The 15,317-nt window shown below is 43.9% G+C and overlaps 1 protein-coding gene across 4 annotated transcripts; it reads right to left on the bottom strand.

Moving 5' to 3' along the window:
• Positions 1-1,273: 1,273 nt before the first annotated feature.
• Positions 1,274-14,933, bottom strand: gata2a (GATA binding protein 2a). Of its 4 annotated transcripts, none has more exons than XM_051415731.1 (6): positions 14,669-14,933; positions 9,781-10,208; positions 8,400-8,971; positions 5,619-5,777; positions 3,211-3,336; positions 1,274-2,506 (listed from the first exon to the last, which is right to left on the bottom strand). In XM_051415731.1, the coding sequence occupies exons 2-6, from the start codon at positions 10,007-10,009 to the stop codon at positions 2,204-2,206; spliced, it is 1,389 nt and encodes a 462-aa protein (XP_051271691.1). In that variant the 5' UTR covers positions 10,010-10,208; positions 14,669-14,933; the 3' UTR covers positions 1,274-2,203. The 4 variants fall into 4 exon arrangements, with proteins under 4 accessions (XP_051271691.1, XP_051271692.1, XP_051271690.1 ...); XM_051415732.1 differs by lacking the exon at positions 14,669-14,933 and adding an exon at positions 10,454-10,565 and having other exon boundaries at positions 5,619-5,764; positions 8,399-8,971; XM_051415730.1 differs by lacking the exon at positions 14,669-14,933 and adding an exon at positions 10,454-10,565.
• Between the last annotated feature and the right edge of the window lie 384 nt (positions 14,934-15,317).

Here is a 15,317-nt window from a genome sequence, read left to right as displayed (position 1 = left end):
AGCTGGTGGATTTGAGCATGTATCTGTCAGTGGCTGATAGATGTTCACACTTTGAAAGTTAATTTCCCTTCCTGGTATACAGCAGAGTCAGTGCAATGATGTAGCATAAGCTGACGACACAGTGCTCCACCCACACTGGATGAAAAAAAAACAGCACCTATGTAAATCTCTAGATAAATATTATTTCCAATTTGAACTGATCAAGCCTCTGGGAAACCCCAGCAGATCGACCTCCACAGCAGTCCAGCAGATGTGATTAGGGCGGAGGGTTCAGGGAGGGGTAGTAGTCCACTTTTAGCTTGGACTGTTTAATGGGATGGTTAGTGCTGTGGGTGTGTGAGGGTATGCTGAACTCAGTGATGATGACCTCAAATTGGCCCTAATCGAGCAGACTCATTAGTGGCTGGCTCTGTTCAAAGTTCTTTTTCAGCCCCTTTATTTTACTGTAATCGTCTAAATGGGGAGGGAGAGACAGAATAACTAACACAGAGAATAAAGGGGAATAAAAGACAAACAGAATGAACAGGATAGAAGAAAGAGGGAGAGTGAAAAAAGATAAACAAAGCAAAAGAAAAAGAGAACGAGGGAGCAGTAGAGTCGACGCCTGCTTCCTGGCAGCCTCAGCTGCGTGCACATCTGTGTGCAAAGGGTCTGAGCAGACCCCCATGTGTTTGCTCAGGTCGCCTGATTGCCTTTCCTTCCTCCTCTCTCTCCCACTAAAGACCCGCTGTCCTTCCTCTCACTCCAATCCCAGCAGACAAGAGAGAGGGCCACTCAGACAGACACAGGGAGCGAGAAAAAGGCTCCCACTCAACTGCACTCATGACTCAGTATTTGCTGCGTACAAATTTATAAAAGAAATGTGCCTGCATGGGTTATTTGTTTTAATAAGGGTGTGAATTAGAGTTTGTTTTTTTCCCAAGTGTGTGTGCATGAGCATGTGGGTACGTGCATATGTATGACTGTGTGTGACTCTGGAGCCCTTCGCTGGAGCCTGCTGTCTGGGTACAATGGTCCAGCCTGGGGCCTCAGCTCCACAAAGAGGCCTTCTCTTAACAACGCGCCATCACAGATAGAGGAGGAGCTTGACCAAAGCATTACCACGCTTAAGGGATCACAGAGCTTCCCTTGATGCATCTGATATCACTTATGATTTTAATAATCAAGCACTCTTCATTAGAAGGAGAGTTCGGTCCAGTGCTATATGTTTTGTGTGTGTGTGTGTGTGTGAATGGGAGGATGATGAAGAGAGACAGACTAAGGCAATGACAGATTTTACTTTAGTATTAAACTTTATTTCCTTTACTTTTGTGAGATGGAAAAAATGATAAAAACGTACAGCTCAGGGACTTTTCATCTAAGATAGGTCAGTGTTTTTCTTTACGTAATAACCATGAAAATTAAATCATAACAGTTTCCATGTGTCTTTGACGAAAGCTTAAAGAGTGAAAATAAATTATCGTAGCAATAATTATAACATCAAATATAACAACAATAATAGCAATTAAGCATTTATAAACACTCTATTTACTGTGTCTTTTTTCCATAAAAGTCCATTATTAAAAACAGGTGAGCGTTGTGGTGGTGTACAATCCAGCATGTGGGGAGACCACTGGCTTGTGGGAACTGTAGTCTGCGTCTGACTGGTTCGTAACAGAGGTGTACGGGTGCTGTAGCTGTGAGCCAGTCTTGAGGCTTCCAGCGCTGAAGAGTTGGTCCGTCTGTCCACAGCAGTTGTAGACACACAGCCTGGGGATGGACAGGGCGCACGTATCTCAGTGTATAATGAGATAGTTGTGAGGTGAAAACAGCGGTTCATTTTAAGACCTCTCGTAAGTCTCCTGTTACAGGGTCAAGGAGAGGTGGGTACCAAAGTGACTTAGTAAAAATAAGCAAAAAGAATGACAAGTGTCTCCATTCACTCCATTCCTGCAAGCCTCAGTCACCCGGGGACTAACAAGCCCCTCGTCACATTAGCTCTTCACAGAGTCCGCTTAAAGTCCTGCTCCGCAGCGTTCCATCAGTGAGGTCAGGCATGACGCGACCTTCAGCCTTTGAGTCCAACTGAAAGTCTCTCCCCTCCAACCACTGTACATGACACAACAAGTCTGCTCAGCTTTTTCGACGCAATGTGGGGGCCATTTAGTGTTAATGGCGATGTGGGGGCTCCTACAGGCGGAGGAGTTCTTGGTCTGGAGGGGCCTCAATGAGGTTCAGCCCAGACTGGCGAACGATTGGAGTGGTGGTGGTGGTGACCGAATGAAGGGTGAATGGGCGTGGGAGTAGGCAGCATGTGTCCAGAGTGGCTGAAGGGGGGCAGGTGACCCATATGGGTCATGTGGCTGGTGAGGCCGGGTGCGCCTCCGAAGGGAGAGACCTTGTCCTGCATGCACTTGGAGAGCTCATCGAAGCCGTCCCCTGCTCGTTTGTTCCTCTTGGACTTGCTGGACATCTTGCGGTTGCGTGTCTGGATGCCTTCCTTCTTCATGGTCAGGGGTCTGTTGACCTGTGGAAGAGCAGCCCATTAGCTCAAGGCAAGCCAGACAAAAGCTTCACTGACACTGTCAATAGCACTTTGTAGTGGTTAAGGTTTGTTTTAGCTTTTAGCTTGTTCACCAGCTCATAATTTCAAATGTCACTAGGAATATGTCACAGATTGTGTTGCGGCTGAGGATATACATGCATTTCTTTCCCAATATTCTCAGTTAGACCAGTGTGATATAAATGCTATAAATAATGAGCAGCTGTTTTGCATATATAGCTGCATTATAAGGCGAGTGAGGGGCGTTTCTGAGCTTTTGTCTCATTTAAAACCAAACAGAACCGTCTTGGTCAATATGAATACATGGGGATGAGGGCCGGCTGGAGCTGAAAGGAGCAGCCTCAGACAAATCCTCATCAGTGTAACCGACGCCGTTACACTGAATGACAGTCCCACCCTGCAGCCTCTCCGGGGAGTAACGCCCCCCATTGAAACAACGATGGATTAATAAAAAAAAGACGACCGGTGGGTTCTGCTCGACAGAGTGAGCAGGCTTTGCCTCCTCACTCTCACAGTTTCTCTGCTCCTAAATCGATACGAGCTGTCCGCCCACTTGACCAGTTAACGACCAGCACCGTTTCTCCCCCTCCTCTCCCCCCCCCCCCCTAAAACGCCTCACGTGAGTGCAGAGTTGTTGTTGTTGTTGTGTTTTTTTTCAGGCTACTTACATTGTGCAGTTTAAAGTAAAGGCCGCAGGCGTTACACACCGGGTCTCCGTTCCCGTTGCGCCTCCACAGGGTGGTGGTGGTGGTCTGGCAGTTTGCACAGCAGGTGCCTGCACGTCTGGCAGCGGACTGAAGGAAGCAGAGAAAATACATAATGAATAATGAGCCAGTCACATGTTGGAGAGAGGGTCAGCGCGGACACCGAGCTGCACGACAGCACAGTAAATATATGAGACACCTACAGGATCAGTTCAGTGGTGTTCATAAAGCTCATTGCAATGGAAGGAATCTGTGATTTCTGCCTCAGCACAAAATCAATAGGAGACAGAAAGTTTTTCTTAAATTAGACTGCGGCACGTGGATCTTCGTGAGGTTTCTACTTTGACCGCAGAACCATGTGCAGAAACGCATCAAAAGAAGCGACACTCAGACTGGAAAAATTACTTAACTCCTCTATTAAATCAATTGCATGTAAGCAGACCGCTATAACCATGATCAAATTGTCTAATTTGCGCAATAAGATATGGGGACATTTTTCTAGAGAACGCCTGATTCTGGACACGTCTTCCGGTAATTATCATATTTAATGAATTAAAAATAAGTATGCTGGTATTAACAGGTTATAATGCAGGCCTTGTGTAAACCCCTCTATTTATCCTGATCCAGGGAAACTGGGCTACAAAGTCGTGTAAGACCCGGTGTCCTGCCTGGCAACGTGCTCCTGTGTCCATTGCGGATCAATTCTTCACACATAATAAGAAACATTAGCTTTACATGCGAGAACCCTCCGGCTCTCTCTCTTTGCAGGCAGCATCCAGGATTTTCTTTTAATTAATTTCAGGTGGGCTCGTTGCAGTTGACCTGGAGAGCAACAATAAGCCCGGTCATTTTTTTTTATATGAAATAAAACTTTAAAATAATAATAATAATAATAATAATTTTTTTTTAAAAAGCCGCGTTATGGCTACCGAGAATGACAAACAAGAGAGGAACATAAATCCATTTATTTTCCAATGCCCGCCCCTCACGGTCTGTCTCTTCACACATAAGCGGCTCCTCCAGTGTTGTGATAATCTCTTTACAGTATATGTCAGTCTGGCCATAGAGAATGCAGCGCGCTGGTTGAAGGCGGAAACAGCCGGGAGCCTGACTTCCTTATCTGGGCCGGGCAGATATCCGGATAGGAAACAACTGGATGCCCCTTTGAACACAACTCTGAAAAACACTTGAGCTGAAAATGCAAACGCTACAGCCACATGGGCCGACCCAGTGGAAAATGTAATGGGACTTTTCACGAGGAGGAACGCGGAGTTGGTCAAGGAACAACACGAAAAAAAAGAGTCCACCAAAAAATATATAATAATGGCTTTTTAGTGTTTGTTTGTTTGATTTTTGGAAACCACATCCAAAATCTGTACCGATCTTCTGATAGCGGATAATTTATTTGCCAGTGTAATTACCAGCTAATGTTAATGAGGACCACATTAGCCTGGGTGAATGAGATAGCACCGACCCCCTTTTTATTAAAGCGAAGAGGTTATACCAGCACTAAACTACCCCAAAACTAATTTAATTTAAACTTAGTTAGTCTATTTAATTCATAATAATTTAGCCACTATTATAATTGTTATTTGTAACAGTATTTCTGTTTATTTATCTCCATTTAGTTATACATGGCTTGTGCTTATATGCCTGTCTTTATTTAGACTAACCAATTAACCACTGACAGAGAAAAAAGTTTTAATTTATACAAACGTATTGTTGTTTGTGGCAATTTCTGAATTTTTAAACCAAAAAGTGCTTGGATTTGTTTGTTGAAAAATTAACCACTTTAAAAAAAAAAAGAAACTATTTTCCTTTTAATTCTTGCTAAACAATAAAGGATTCAAAAGGAATTTCTGTAAAATACCAAAAATAATTATGAGGCTATAAAAAATTTAGTAATGCATGCGCTTTTGTTTGTAGATAGATAGATGATAGATAGATAATTAAAATATTTATAAGTTGTAAGTATTAAAGCAATAAAGTACATAAATGATGGCCCAGACAATTGTGTCTGGCTTCAGTAGGGTTAATGTCAGAAGTGTCTGTGCAGCTCTGGAGCAGAGTGGTAATGTCCACGCTGCTTTTCATTTACTCAAGCATGGTGTTAACTAAAGCAGCATGGGCATTGGTATCAGTAACAGTATCAGAAGTACCAGCAATAATGATAGCAGGAACAATGGCAATAGTAGCAGTATTGTAACAGGCCATGAAGGCGGATCATCGGGGGGTGAGAGGGACAAACAATTCCAGGAAGATCATAGGGAAAATATAACTTTCCTGGAATTGTGCTGCCGGCATCTGCTTTGTGCTCATATTTGGGTGCCTTCTCTCAGAGTAAAGCGATGGAGTTAAGAAGTAGGACTCACCAGTCTACGTTTGGGCTTGATAAGTGGTCGGTTCTGGCCGTTCATCTTGTGGTACAGTCCACAGGCGTTGCACAGGTAGTGGCCGGTACCATCCCGCCGCCACAGGGGGGTGGAGGTGGCACCGCAGTTTACACATTCACGGCCCTCTGCATATAGTTCAAGAGGAGGAGACAAGGAAAAAATTTATATAATTAAAAAGTTCACCCGCTGTCAGAAGCAACACATAACGGCTGTCCGGCCAAACTGGGCAACTGTGCGGCGCTTGACGACCCCAGGTGGCCCTGTAATATGAATTTCAAAATCTGTCTCATGATGGCACAACGTCCATATCACAGTGCAGGTGTACCAAGTGTGTACGGCTGTCATGGACACAGACACCTCCATGTAAACTGATCCAGAGTGGGGAGGCCAAAGACAGCCAGAACATGTCCAGAGGTGTCCAACAAGAAGAATGAGACACACCATCAAATTAGGACTACATTATTCATCAACTCAGTGGGCACTCATGAGAGGAAACATAAGTGTGTGGTGGTGGTATTAAATGTGCCGGACACTGTTGCAGTCTTTGATGAAAAGCTTGCATGCCAGTTGGCAGCAATTAATAATATAGAAATGGCGTTGGATCTAACTATTTTGATGAGGTGCGTATTACTCTTAAACAGCAGCTGAATCTTAAATAGACTTCCTTTACATTCTGGCACTCTTCTATACAGAAACCTGCTTTTTTAGTTATTCCCACATCCTGCCCTCTCCCATTCAGGTTTGACTGACTTCAAACAGCCTGTTGCTAAACCGACCGATTCATTTAATTCAAGTATCCCTCTCTCCCTAGAGCATCACCTCATTATTCCTGTTATAATGCAAGCGACACCCACAGTCCCACCCTCACTCTACAATGGAATCTGACCTGAGCAAAAAACTATGTTCCTTTTGAAATGCATCTCATCGCTTTTTCATGTACCTCCCTTCTCTTCCTCTTAAGTGTTTTCGCAATCCAGCGACCACATTAAAGTGGGTTCATTAACACTTAAAATATTCACCAGCAATGACTGACAAATTATGTCTTACGCAATGTTCAGTGTTGAAATAAGAAAAGAAAAATGGGAAGCTTCATGTGAAAGGTAGGTTAGAGAGGAGGAGGAGGAGTTCTGGTTTGGGGCTAGTTCAACAGGAAGCCACATTACTGTAAGGTATATGTGCTGACAGCTGAAATGTCATTGTGGCATTTTGTACAACAATCAATCACCATTACTGGCACTGGACACCGACTTTGATAGATAAGAGGCTTTTTAATGCCGTAGCTGATATGTTTGTGTTACTGATTCAGGCACAGTCTGGCCAGGTTCTTTTAAATGTCACAGTATAACATTTCTCTGCTACAACAACTCACATTCACTCAGATTATCAGCCACTGAGCAGTCCCCAGGCGTATTAAAAAGCATGGGGACAATGGATGACAATATTGATAATTACACGACTACATTTGGAGCAAACTTGTTAATACTCTACGGTGTCTGTTTCTTGTCCATTAATCCAAAGTACAACAGCTGGAACAATGCAGGGAAATTACAGACCCATTACCAGACTAAGTTGTTTTTCAAATGTCTGCACATTAACGTCAGGCATAAAGTCTAAATATTACTCCCAACATATGCAGTCTATTGAATCAGGTGCTTATCCAGACAGTCAGATAATAGACTGTATTTTATTATAAACAATTTCCCTGGCTTTGAGAATTTTGAGAAAAAACAATTATGTGTTTTTAATCAGGATTACTCAATGCACTGGTCTCCAAACTACAGTAACAGTAGTTATTTAATACCCTCTGGTCTGCACATAGAAGCAGATCTACTGTGGACCCTTGCCTACACTTCATGTCAGTGCACTGGGCCAAGGCCATGCTTAAAAACACAAACAGCAGGGCTCTGTCGCCTGTGCTTTGTTAGTACTGGGGAGAGCTGTGGGCGGGGTGGAGGTCGTGATTTGTTCACTTGGAGGTATACAGGATATGGCAGGAGCCAGGGCGTCGTGACTCCTTCATTTTTTAAGTGAAATAAAGGCCACATTTAAAAGAAAACAAGCCAGTGGCACGAAGAAGAGGCCATTTGTGTGAACATAGACCAGTAAATAACGGAATAAGTCGATGTAAAATCCTCGGGAAAATTGCGTTACAGATTTTATTCTCTGATCAAACTATAATAATCACTGTGCTCCTTTTTCGCCAAACCAACAACAACAACAAAAATGAATAATTGATTCATTTGAACTATAATGCCACTTTCATTACGCGCATAATGGGCCTACCTGGACATTTAGTAAATAGTTGACCTCGATTAGTCTGATGAGTTTCATCAAAGGTTGATTCTCTCTAAAGTGAACCCGTTTAAGTGGTGGGAGCTTACAAGTGCGCGATGGGACAAAAGATAAGAGTTGTCAGGACAGGTCCGACATGGATTTTGTGAGGGACCCACTGGAGCAACAGGTCGTAAAATGTGGTATCAGTGAAATATATAAATAGTTAAAAAAATAATAAAACAAACACCAAATGTGCAAATTCCCGCATGGCAGTGCCTACATACTTATATAAACTAAAGGTATGACAGTAGTATTACATGGTGACAGAATAAACAGATAGCCTATACTAGTGACTGACTGGGTACACTAGTGTGTAACGCTTCGCCGCTCAGCTGAATAAACCATAACCATTTAATTAGGCCTCTATCAGTGGGATCTGCTATCTCATGTGAGGGGAAGAAACTCAAAACACACGTGAGACTCACCTGAGCTCGACCTGGCTTTGCTCTTGCATTTGGGCGTAAAGCTGGAGGAGGACCCGCCGAGCAGGCTGCCGGGGTGGAAGAGACTGCCGCCGTACTCGTGTGGAGGCAGAGAGTAGGCCGGGTAGGTCGGGATGGGGTGATGCGTTGCCGGGCCCTGGCTGTTCATCGAGCCCAGGCCGCTGCGGAGCGGACTACAGCTCTCCATTTTCATCCCGTCTGTCAGCGGCACTTGGTACTTGATCGACTCCTTCTCGTCCATTCTGGTGGAGGTGGAGGTCGGGGAGGTAGGGCCGGGGTCCGGGGATACGTCTTTCGGGGGGGTAGGGGGGAAACTGTAGAGGTGCGGACTGGAGTGGGACGCCGGAGTGAGCGACGACACCGGAGCAGTGCCGGTGCTGCTGCTGCAGGGGTAACCGGAGCCGGTGGTGTGCAGGCCGGGTTTGCTGAAGTGGCTGACCGCCCATGCGTTATGGTGGTGGGCAGCGGACAGGGCAGCTTTCCCGGGGTCCAGCCAGGGAATACCGGGGCTGTGGATGAGGTGTGGTCGACAAACCTGGTTCCCAGTGAGGCGAGCTGAAATCCAAAATAATGTAATATATTTAAACTTTTGCCCTCAGATTGCAAAAAACAGAAAGACCTTTATCTTTCTTATTAAAGTTACCTTACCTGTTAAATACTCAGAATTATTCGAATCCGACATTTAATTTAAGATGTAGATAAAATACTGACCAATTCAGGGAAAAAAATAGATTGTTCTCTCACACGGTTAATTATCCCCAAAATGTTTCCATTAAATGACAGTGGCTTCACACAGCTTATCTTTTTTTAAGATCGACTTTATACAGGCCTACTGACTGCAGAAAACACACCACACGCAGCTTCTCTTCGGGCCAGTATCTTTTCATCGGCTGCAGCTCTCGGACTAAAGATTGTTATTAGTAAATTTGCGGTTTTTATTTTATATCCGGGAAGTGCCTCTCTCTCTCTCTCTCTCCCTCCAGAAACCCCTGCCCCAGCAGAGAGGGGTTAAATGACATACTTCCCTTTCCTCTCGCTGTCATTTGCTAGAAATTCCTTTTATGTTTGTGAATTGTCCCAGAAAAGTCAAGACGGGCTTTTTAGACAAATTACTGCACACTGCATGACTTGTTACGCTCATAGTTTCTGTATTTACACACACACACACACACACACACACACACACACACACACACACACACACGTGCAAACACACACACACATAATGTAAGCTCTGTTTGATCACTGATGAATGATATTTTAAAAAAATCATTAATAATGTCTTGATAAAATTATTATTTTTCAAACATGTTCCTCATTTCTCATCACAGCCCTCACAGTGTAAACATCAGAGCGCATCTTACCGTGTGCTTGGCTGTATGTGACCCTTGCCCGGGAGTTAGTGTAGTAGGGGTTCCCTTGAGAGTCCAAGTGGTTCAGAAACATGTCAACTTCGTCCTGGGGCAGTAAAGGCGCCATGGGCTCCATGTAGTTGTGGCTCAGACTGTGGTGGTGAGAGTCCGGGTGCTGGCCGTTCAGCACTGCGTGATGGTGCGCCATCCACCGAGACTGATCGGCCGCTGCGACCTCCATGGCTGAGCTGGCCGTCTCCTTTGGCTCTCTGTGTGTGTGTGGGGGGGGCTACTTTTAGGCTATGTTTACCTCCAAGGTAAAGGGAGTTAAATCCTCCTTACAATATAGTTCCTGAGCTGTGAAAGTCTCGGCTGTGTTTATTTACTTCAGAAATAGAATCCTTAAATAACCCGGTCTCCTGCTTTCTCCTCAGTTATACCTGCAATGAGACGAAAACAAAATGTTAATTCATAAACACCGTGGCCGTTGCACCTCTCCTTCCGACCAAAGAAGAAGCATCCATAATACTTTATACAGGCTAATGATAACAGTTGGCATGAGAAATAAACAGCGCATTCCTAATGTCTAAAGGTCGAAAACAAAGTAGTGCAGTGTTGAAGCAATTCGTCCAGCCTCCGCATAAAGGAGGAAAAAAAATACAAATGTCTCCGCTGGATAGGATACCTGTTGCAAGTTCGATCAGCTGACAGCAAATACAGCTCGGACGTGTAAACCTCCGGATCCATGCAGTGCTCAGGCTCATTAATGAGATGTGGCGCAGACTGATGCGGCTGGCGCCAGTAAATTCCCATATCAAGCTACGTGAGGCGGGGCCTCGGTCTGAGCCAATCACAGTCAGCCCTTACACAATTGGCTCGCTGCATCCCTGCTCTCCTTCATTCAATTTCCATTTGCCTGCACCGAAAAACTAAAAGACTTATCAATCAGCAGTGTAATTTCTCGGGGGTCTTTCTCTCTCATGAAGCTCACACTGAATGAGCAATCGGCCCCTGATAATCTGCCTTTTTAGCGGCAGTTATAAGCCTAAAGACAGACATCCAACATGAAGGGAAATTCACGGCACAATGCATGGCTTACTATTAAAATGATTTGGAAAGAGGTAGTCTATTGTAAGTCGCCTTGCCCCGTATGAATCCATCTGCAAAATATTTTTAAGAATATAAATGATCTGCGACACATTGTCACGACTTTTCGCTGCGTTCAAATGTCGCTCCCACTAGCAAAATGTGTTTATTCTTTAACAATTAAAGTTACTGAGTGAGCATTACATTACTAGTAATAATTGTAAGTGTTGTTTTTCGCATACTGCTGTTATGTAAATAAACAGCGTTTTCAGTGCCTGTAAAACCAACAGAGGAGGAGTCGATTTATGACCCCGAAATTGGCCCCATTGTTAGGAGCTCCTAATTGTCTTTAATTAGTAGCAGGGCATTCCTCTTGTGAAAACAGTGGTTTTGTCTCGGGGACAGAGCAATCAAACACAGTTTGCATACTAATGGCGCCTCTTTCTCACTTGATGGCACCAGGGATGGGCGCAAGGCCTCACCTATAAAACCAGTTGGTGATCATCATAGTGTCTCTTGACGCCCTCATTCATACCTCACAGTACAAATCAAAACAGCAAACAAAGGCGTATTGATTTGTTTTTTTAATTCTTATCAGTATTTTAAGGACACATATGTTTCTGCCAATATGGATTCAGAAAATAATAATATTTTGGTGGAAAGGCAAAATAAAATAAAATAAATATTTTGCTCTAATTGCAGAATTGGCTACAGTGCGTGCGTAAAATGATCAGCCTGTGCGCACCAATCCATGTATTTTCCCATAAAGGTATACCTATACTTGTATACATCATTTGTGCATGTGTGTGTGTGTGTGTGTGTGTGTGTGTGTGTGTGTGTGTGTGTGTGTGTGTGTGTGCATGTGATTGACAGGGAATAATTGGAGGGTTTGCATGGAGCCTAGACTGGCCGCCACGCTGACGCCTGGACCTGACGTCACAGAATCACGGGGGGAGTTGGGGGTGTCACGGGCAACTTCTAATACCTGGACAGATTCTCTCAGGTAAAAGACCCCTCATAACTCTGATGACACAGTATCCCAGATGCAGGTCATTAGGGCATCAGTCATGCTCTGATCTGATGTTATACCTGCCCTGTAAATATGTGTGTGTGTCAGTAATCAGTCATTAAATCACTGGCAAGTTGCCAGGGGCCGTGAGTTGATGAGCTCAGTCCTTTGAGCTTGTCAACTCCTAAAATCAACAAATTAGTGTATGTGGGGCAGCAGAGGACGGCCACCTGAATAACTGACATTCCAGTGAAAAGAAGCACTACGGTTGGCAGGTGGAGTGAGAACATGCTCGCCTTAATACGCTTTTTCTTTTATAAATATTGTACTATAATACACAATGGATCAATCATCAATGATACGCTATTACTATGACTAATAAGAGAAGCTATTTTATGCTGCAGAATATTTGCTGTCACACATGCTTGAACCTGAAGCAACAACGACTCCCTCTGTTCCACCATGAATGGATGACCAGTGACGCTGTTGTTCTTGAGGCGAGTAGTGAAAGGACTTCTTTTTTTTTTTTGTCTATGCACTGTAACATGTCACCATAGCCTGCAGTGGCCAGTTTCTGTGTTGTGTTCTGGCTGTGCTAACTACTGGGCCTTGGAGAGTGGGTCAGGATCAGACTAGCTGCTGCAACATGCCCATTGTTGTTTGCATGTTTGCCAAATAGATTACTCAGCAGGATTTAGCCCTCTGTAATTTATACCTTCATTAATCCCATTTGTATCTGTGCTGGAACAAAAGATGGGAGAGGGTGACGGAGGGTTAGTGGAGAGGGTGTGTGTGTGTGTGTGTGTGTGTGTGTGTGTGTGTGGGGGGGGGATGCTGTTGCTTTCCCTCTGTCTTTCTCAAGGACACAGCAGTATTGTTTCACCCAGGGATGCTATCCTAGAATGTAGAACACTATCCCTCTCACAACACCTCCTGCGCTGGGTGAGAACTGTGTGCAGCAACTGTGTCGCTGTGCAGCCACAGTGGCTAATGAACAACAAGATTATCATTCCGATCCATGCTGTTATTAAATGGGATTGGCTTTATCTACCTGCTTGTTCCCATTGGGCACGGTCATCCATCATTATCCAGAGTGGAGGTGTGTGACTGTGCGAATATGTGTGTGTGTGTTTGTGAGACTGACTTTGTGTGTGTGTGTGTGTGTGTGTGTGTGTGTGTGTGTGTGTGTGTGTGTGTGTGTGTGTGTGTGTGTGTGTATTTGTGGGGGCAGTGTGAAGAGCCACAGTGGGGCTTGTGAAGATAAGCAGAGCCAGAGAGAAGAGAATGACACAAACCAGCTGAAGCATTATTGTCCCCTTTACTCAGGGCTAATTAGATCGAGCCAGGGCACTGGGGGGCTTTATAGACACAAGCACCCAGACACAAGACCAATATAACTGCTGGGAGAGGGACCTGGATGCTGCTATGAGAGCAGCACTCACCCCCATTTAAGCAGTTTGAGCTCAGACTAATAACATTTCAGAATAGGGCAGGACATAACACACAAGTGCACAGTTAACAGAAAGGAGTATAGGTGATTCCTAGGTTTACAACCAAACCCCTTTACTGGATCTATAAATACAGAATCATTTTGGAAAAAGTTCTCTACAGCACAATGCTGTTTGATCAGAGATGCAGCAGCAGCAGTGTTAAAATCTGTTCATTCATTCATTCCTTAAAAAAACCACAGGTTTCTTTATTACTCCTGTGTCCTAACCTACAAATCTATATTACACACACTCAGTGCTCACAGAGCTCCACACACTTCCTGTTATTTGAATTATGCACAAAGGAGACATCCTGCATACAACAGCACAGGTGAGATAGAGAGAAAGAGGGAGAGAGAGGGAGAGAGAGAGAGGTGTAAACGGTGCCATGTATTTACTGGAGCTCCTGCATGCCTGTGGAGACCCCAGCCCGCCCCTGTCTCTGCTCCACCATTGTACCGGTGTGATTGCTCTTTCTGATGATGAAAGATTTTTGCTCGTGTCATTATCCATTTTAAAAGCGTGACAATTGAATACTTTTGTCGTCACTTATATCATGCTGATGATACACTAATCCATTTCGTGATCGAGATTTTTTTTTATTCCCTTAACACCTTGCCCACAGGCAGAATTAGGTTTGCTTCATTAAAATTGACTATTGGTCGCCTACATACGTAACCGCGTGTATTATTCCAAATTTTAGAAATACAGTACGTCTGCCAGGCTCTGTATTAGGCTCCTGTCGCTAGGATTATTCTTAATTTGGGCTCAGTTTTGAAGTCATTTTTATTGATCGCTCATTTAGAAAATAAAAAGGAATATGTGTATATATATAGGTGAGCCTACTGGTCTGAAAAGAAAAAAGTAAAAGCAGACCGTGTCAGTGAGAAGCAGCTAGAATACAATACATGAGACTGATTAAATATTGTGCTTGTATGTAATGTAATATAGGTTTATACAGTTAATACCGAATAGCCATAATAAACTAAGGCTGAATATGAAGCTGCAATTATGAAGAAACCGTAAAACCAACAAATACTATTCCTTAACAGTCAGGAAAGCTACACGTCAACTAATACAAGTAAAATAACCTTAAGTAATAATTATTATTATTTTTTGCTACAATAATATAAATAACGACCGATGAGCAGATTTAAAAAAAAAAAAAAAAGAAATGTATTATAGCCTACCTATAGCTTGGGCTACGTATAATTCCCGATATTTATTTATTTAATAATTTTTAAACGGTGAGAATAGTTCACAAAGAAGATTTTTAAATGTCAAATAATCTTTTAAAAAATATGAATAATTCACTGACCTGCTCCAGCAGAGGGGCTGCGCTTTCTGAGTCAGACCAGAGAAAGTGGGTCCATCGGATTCACCACGCAGCTTCTGGCGCTTCTCTCCAAAATAACGGCACAAAATAAACGACCGATGGGGGGGAAAGGTGTCCGGACGAGCCTTGCTTTTTGAAAAAAAATGCTGTTGAGACAACACGGAACAACCGGGGCTGGCTGTGTCAGAGAGCAGTGTGTGTGCGCTCAGTGTCTCCCTCCTCTCTCGCTGTATCCAAAACCTCTCTGAATATGTGCAAAAACTTGAGCGGCCGTGTGAGAGGCTGCAGCAACACAGCAACGTAACGGCACGTCAGCCAGCAGCCTGTCTTCCGGGTCCCGGTTAAATGGACAGAAACTGGCAGCAATACCTGTTCCCAAGGTGATCAATAACTTGCCCTCTCACTGAGGATCCCAGCATTGTTATATCGAAGACCCCCAGGTCTACTCTCAGCTACAGAACCCCTCTGACAGAGTCTTTGGTGTTGGTTGTGAATGGGAGCAGAACTGCACAGGCCTACAAACTAAAGATGGGGACATTTTTTAACGCACATCTTTCATTTCTCAGGCAGTAAAATAATAAAGAAATTAAATGATTGCATTTAATTGAGGACTCCCTGGGGTCTTTCGAGG

The sequence above is a fragment of the Dicentrarchus labrax genome, unplaced genomic scaffold, assembly GCF_905237075.1.
Source record: "Dicentrarchus labrax unplaced genomic scaffold, dlabrax2021, whole genome shotgun sequence".
NCBI lineage: Eukaryota > Metazoa > Chordata > Actinopteri > Moronidae > Dicentrarchus > Dicentrarchus labrax.
This window is presented reverse-complemented; position numbering and strand designations above follow the sequence as displayed.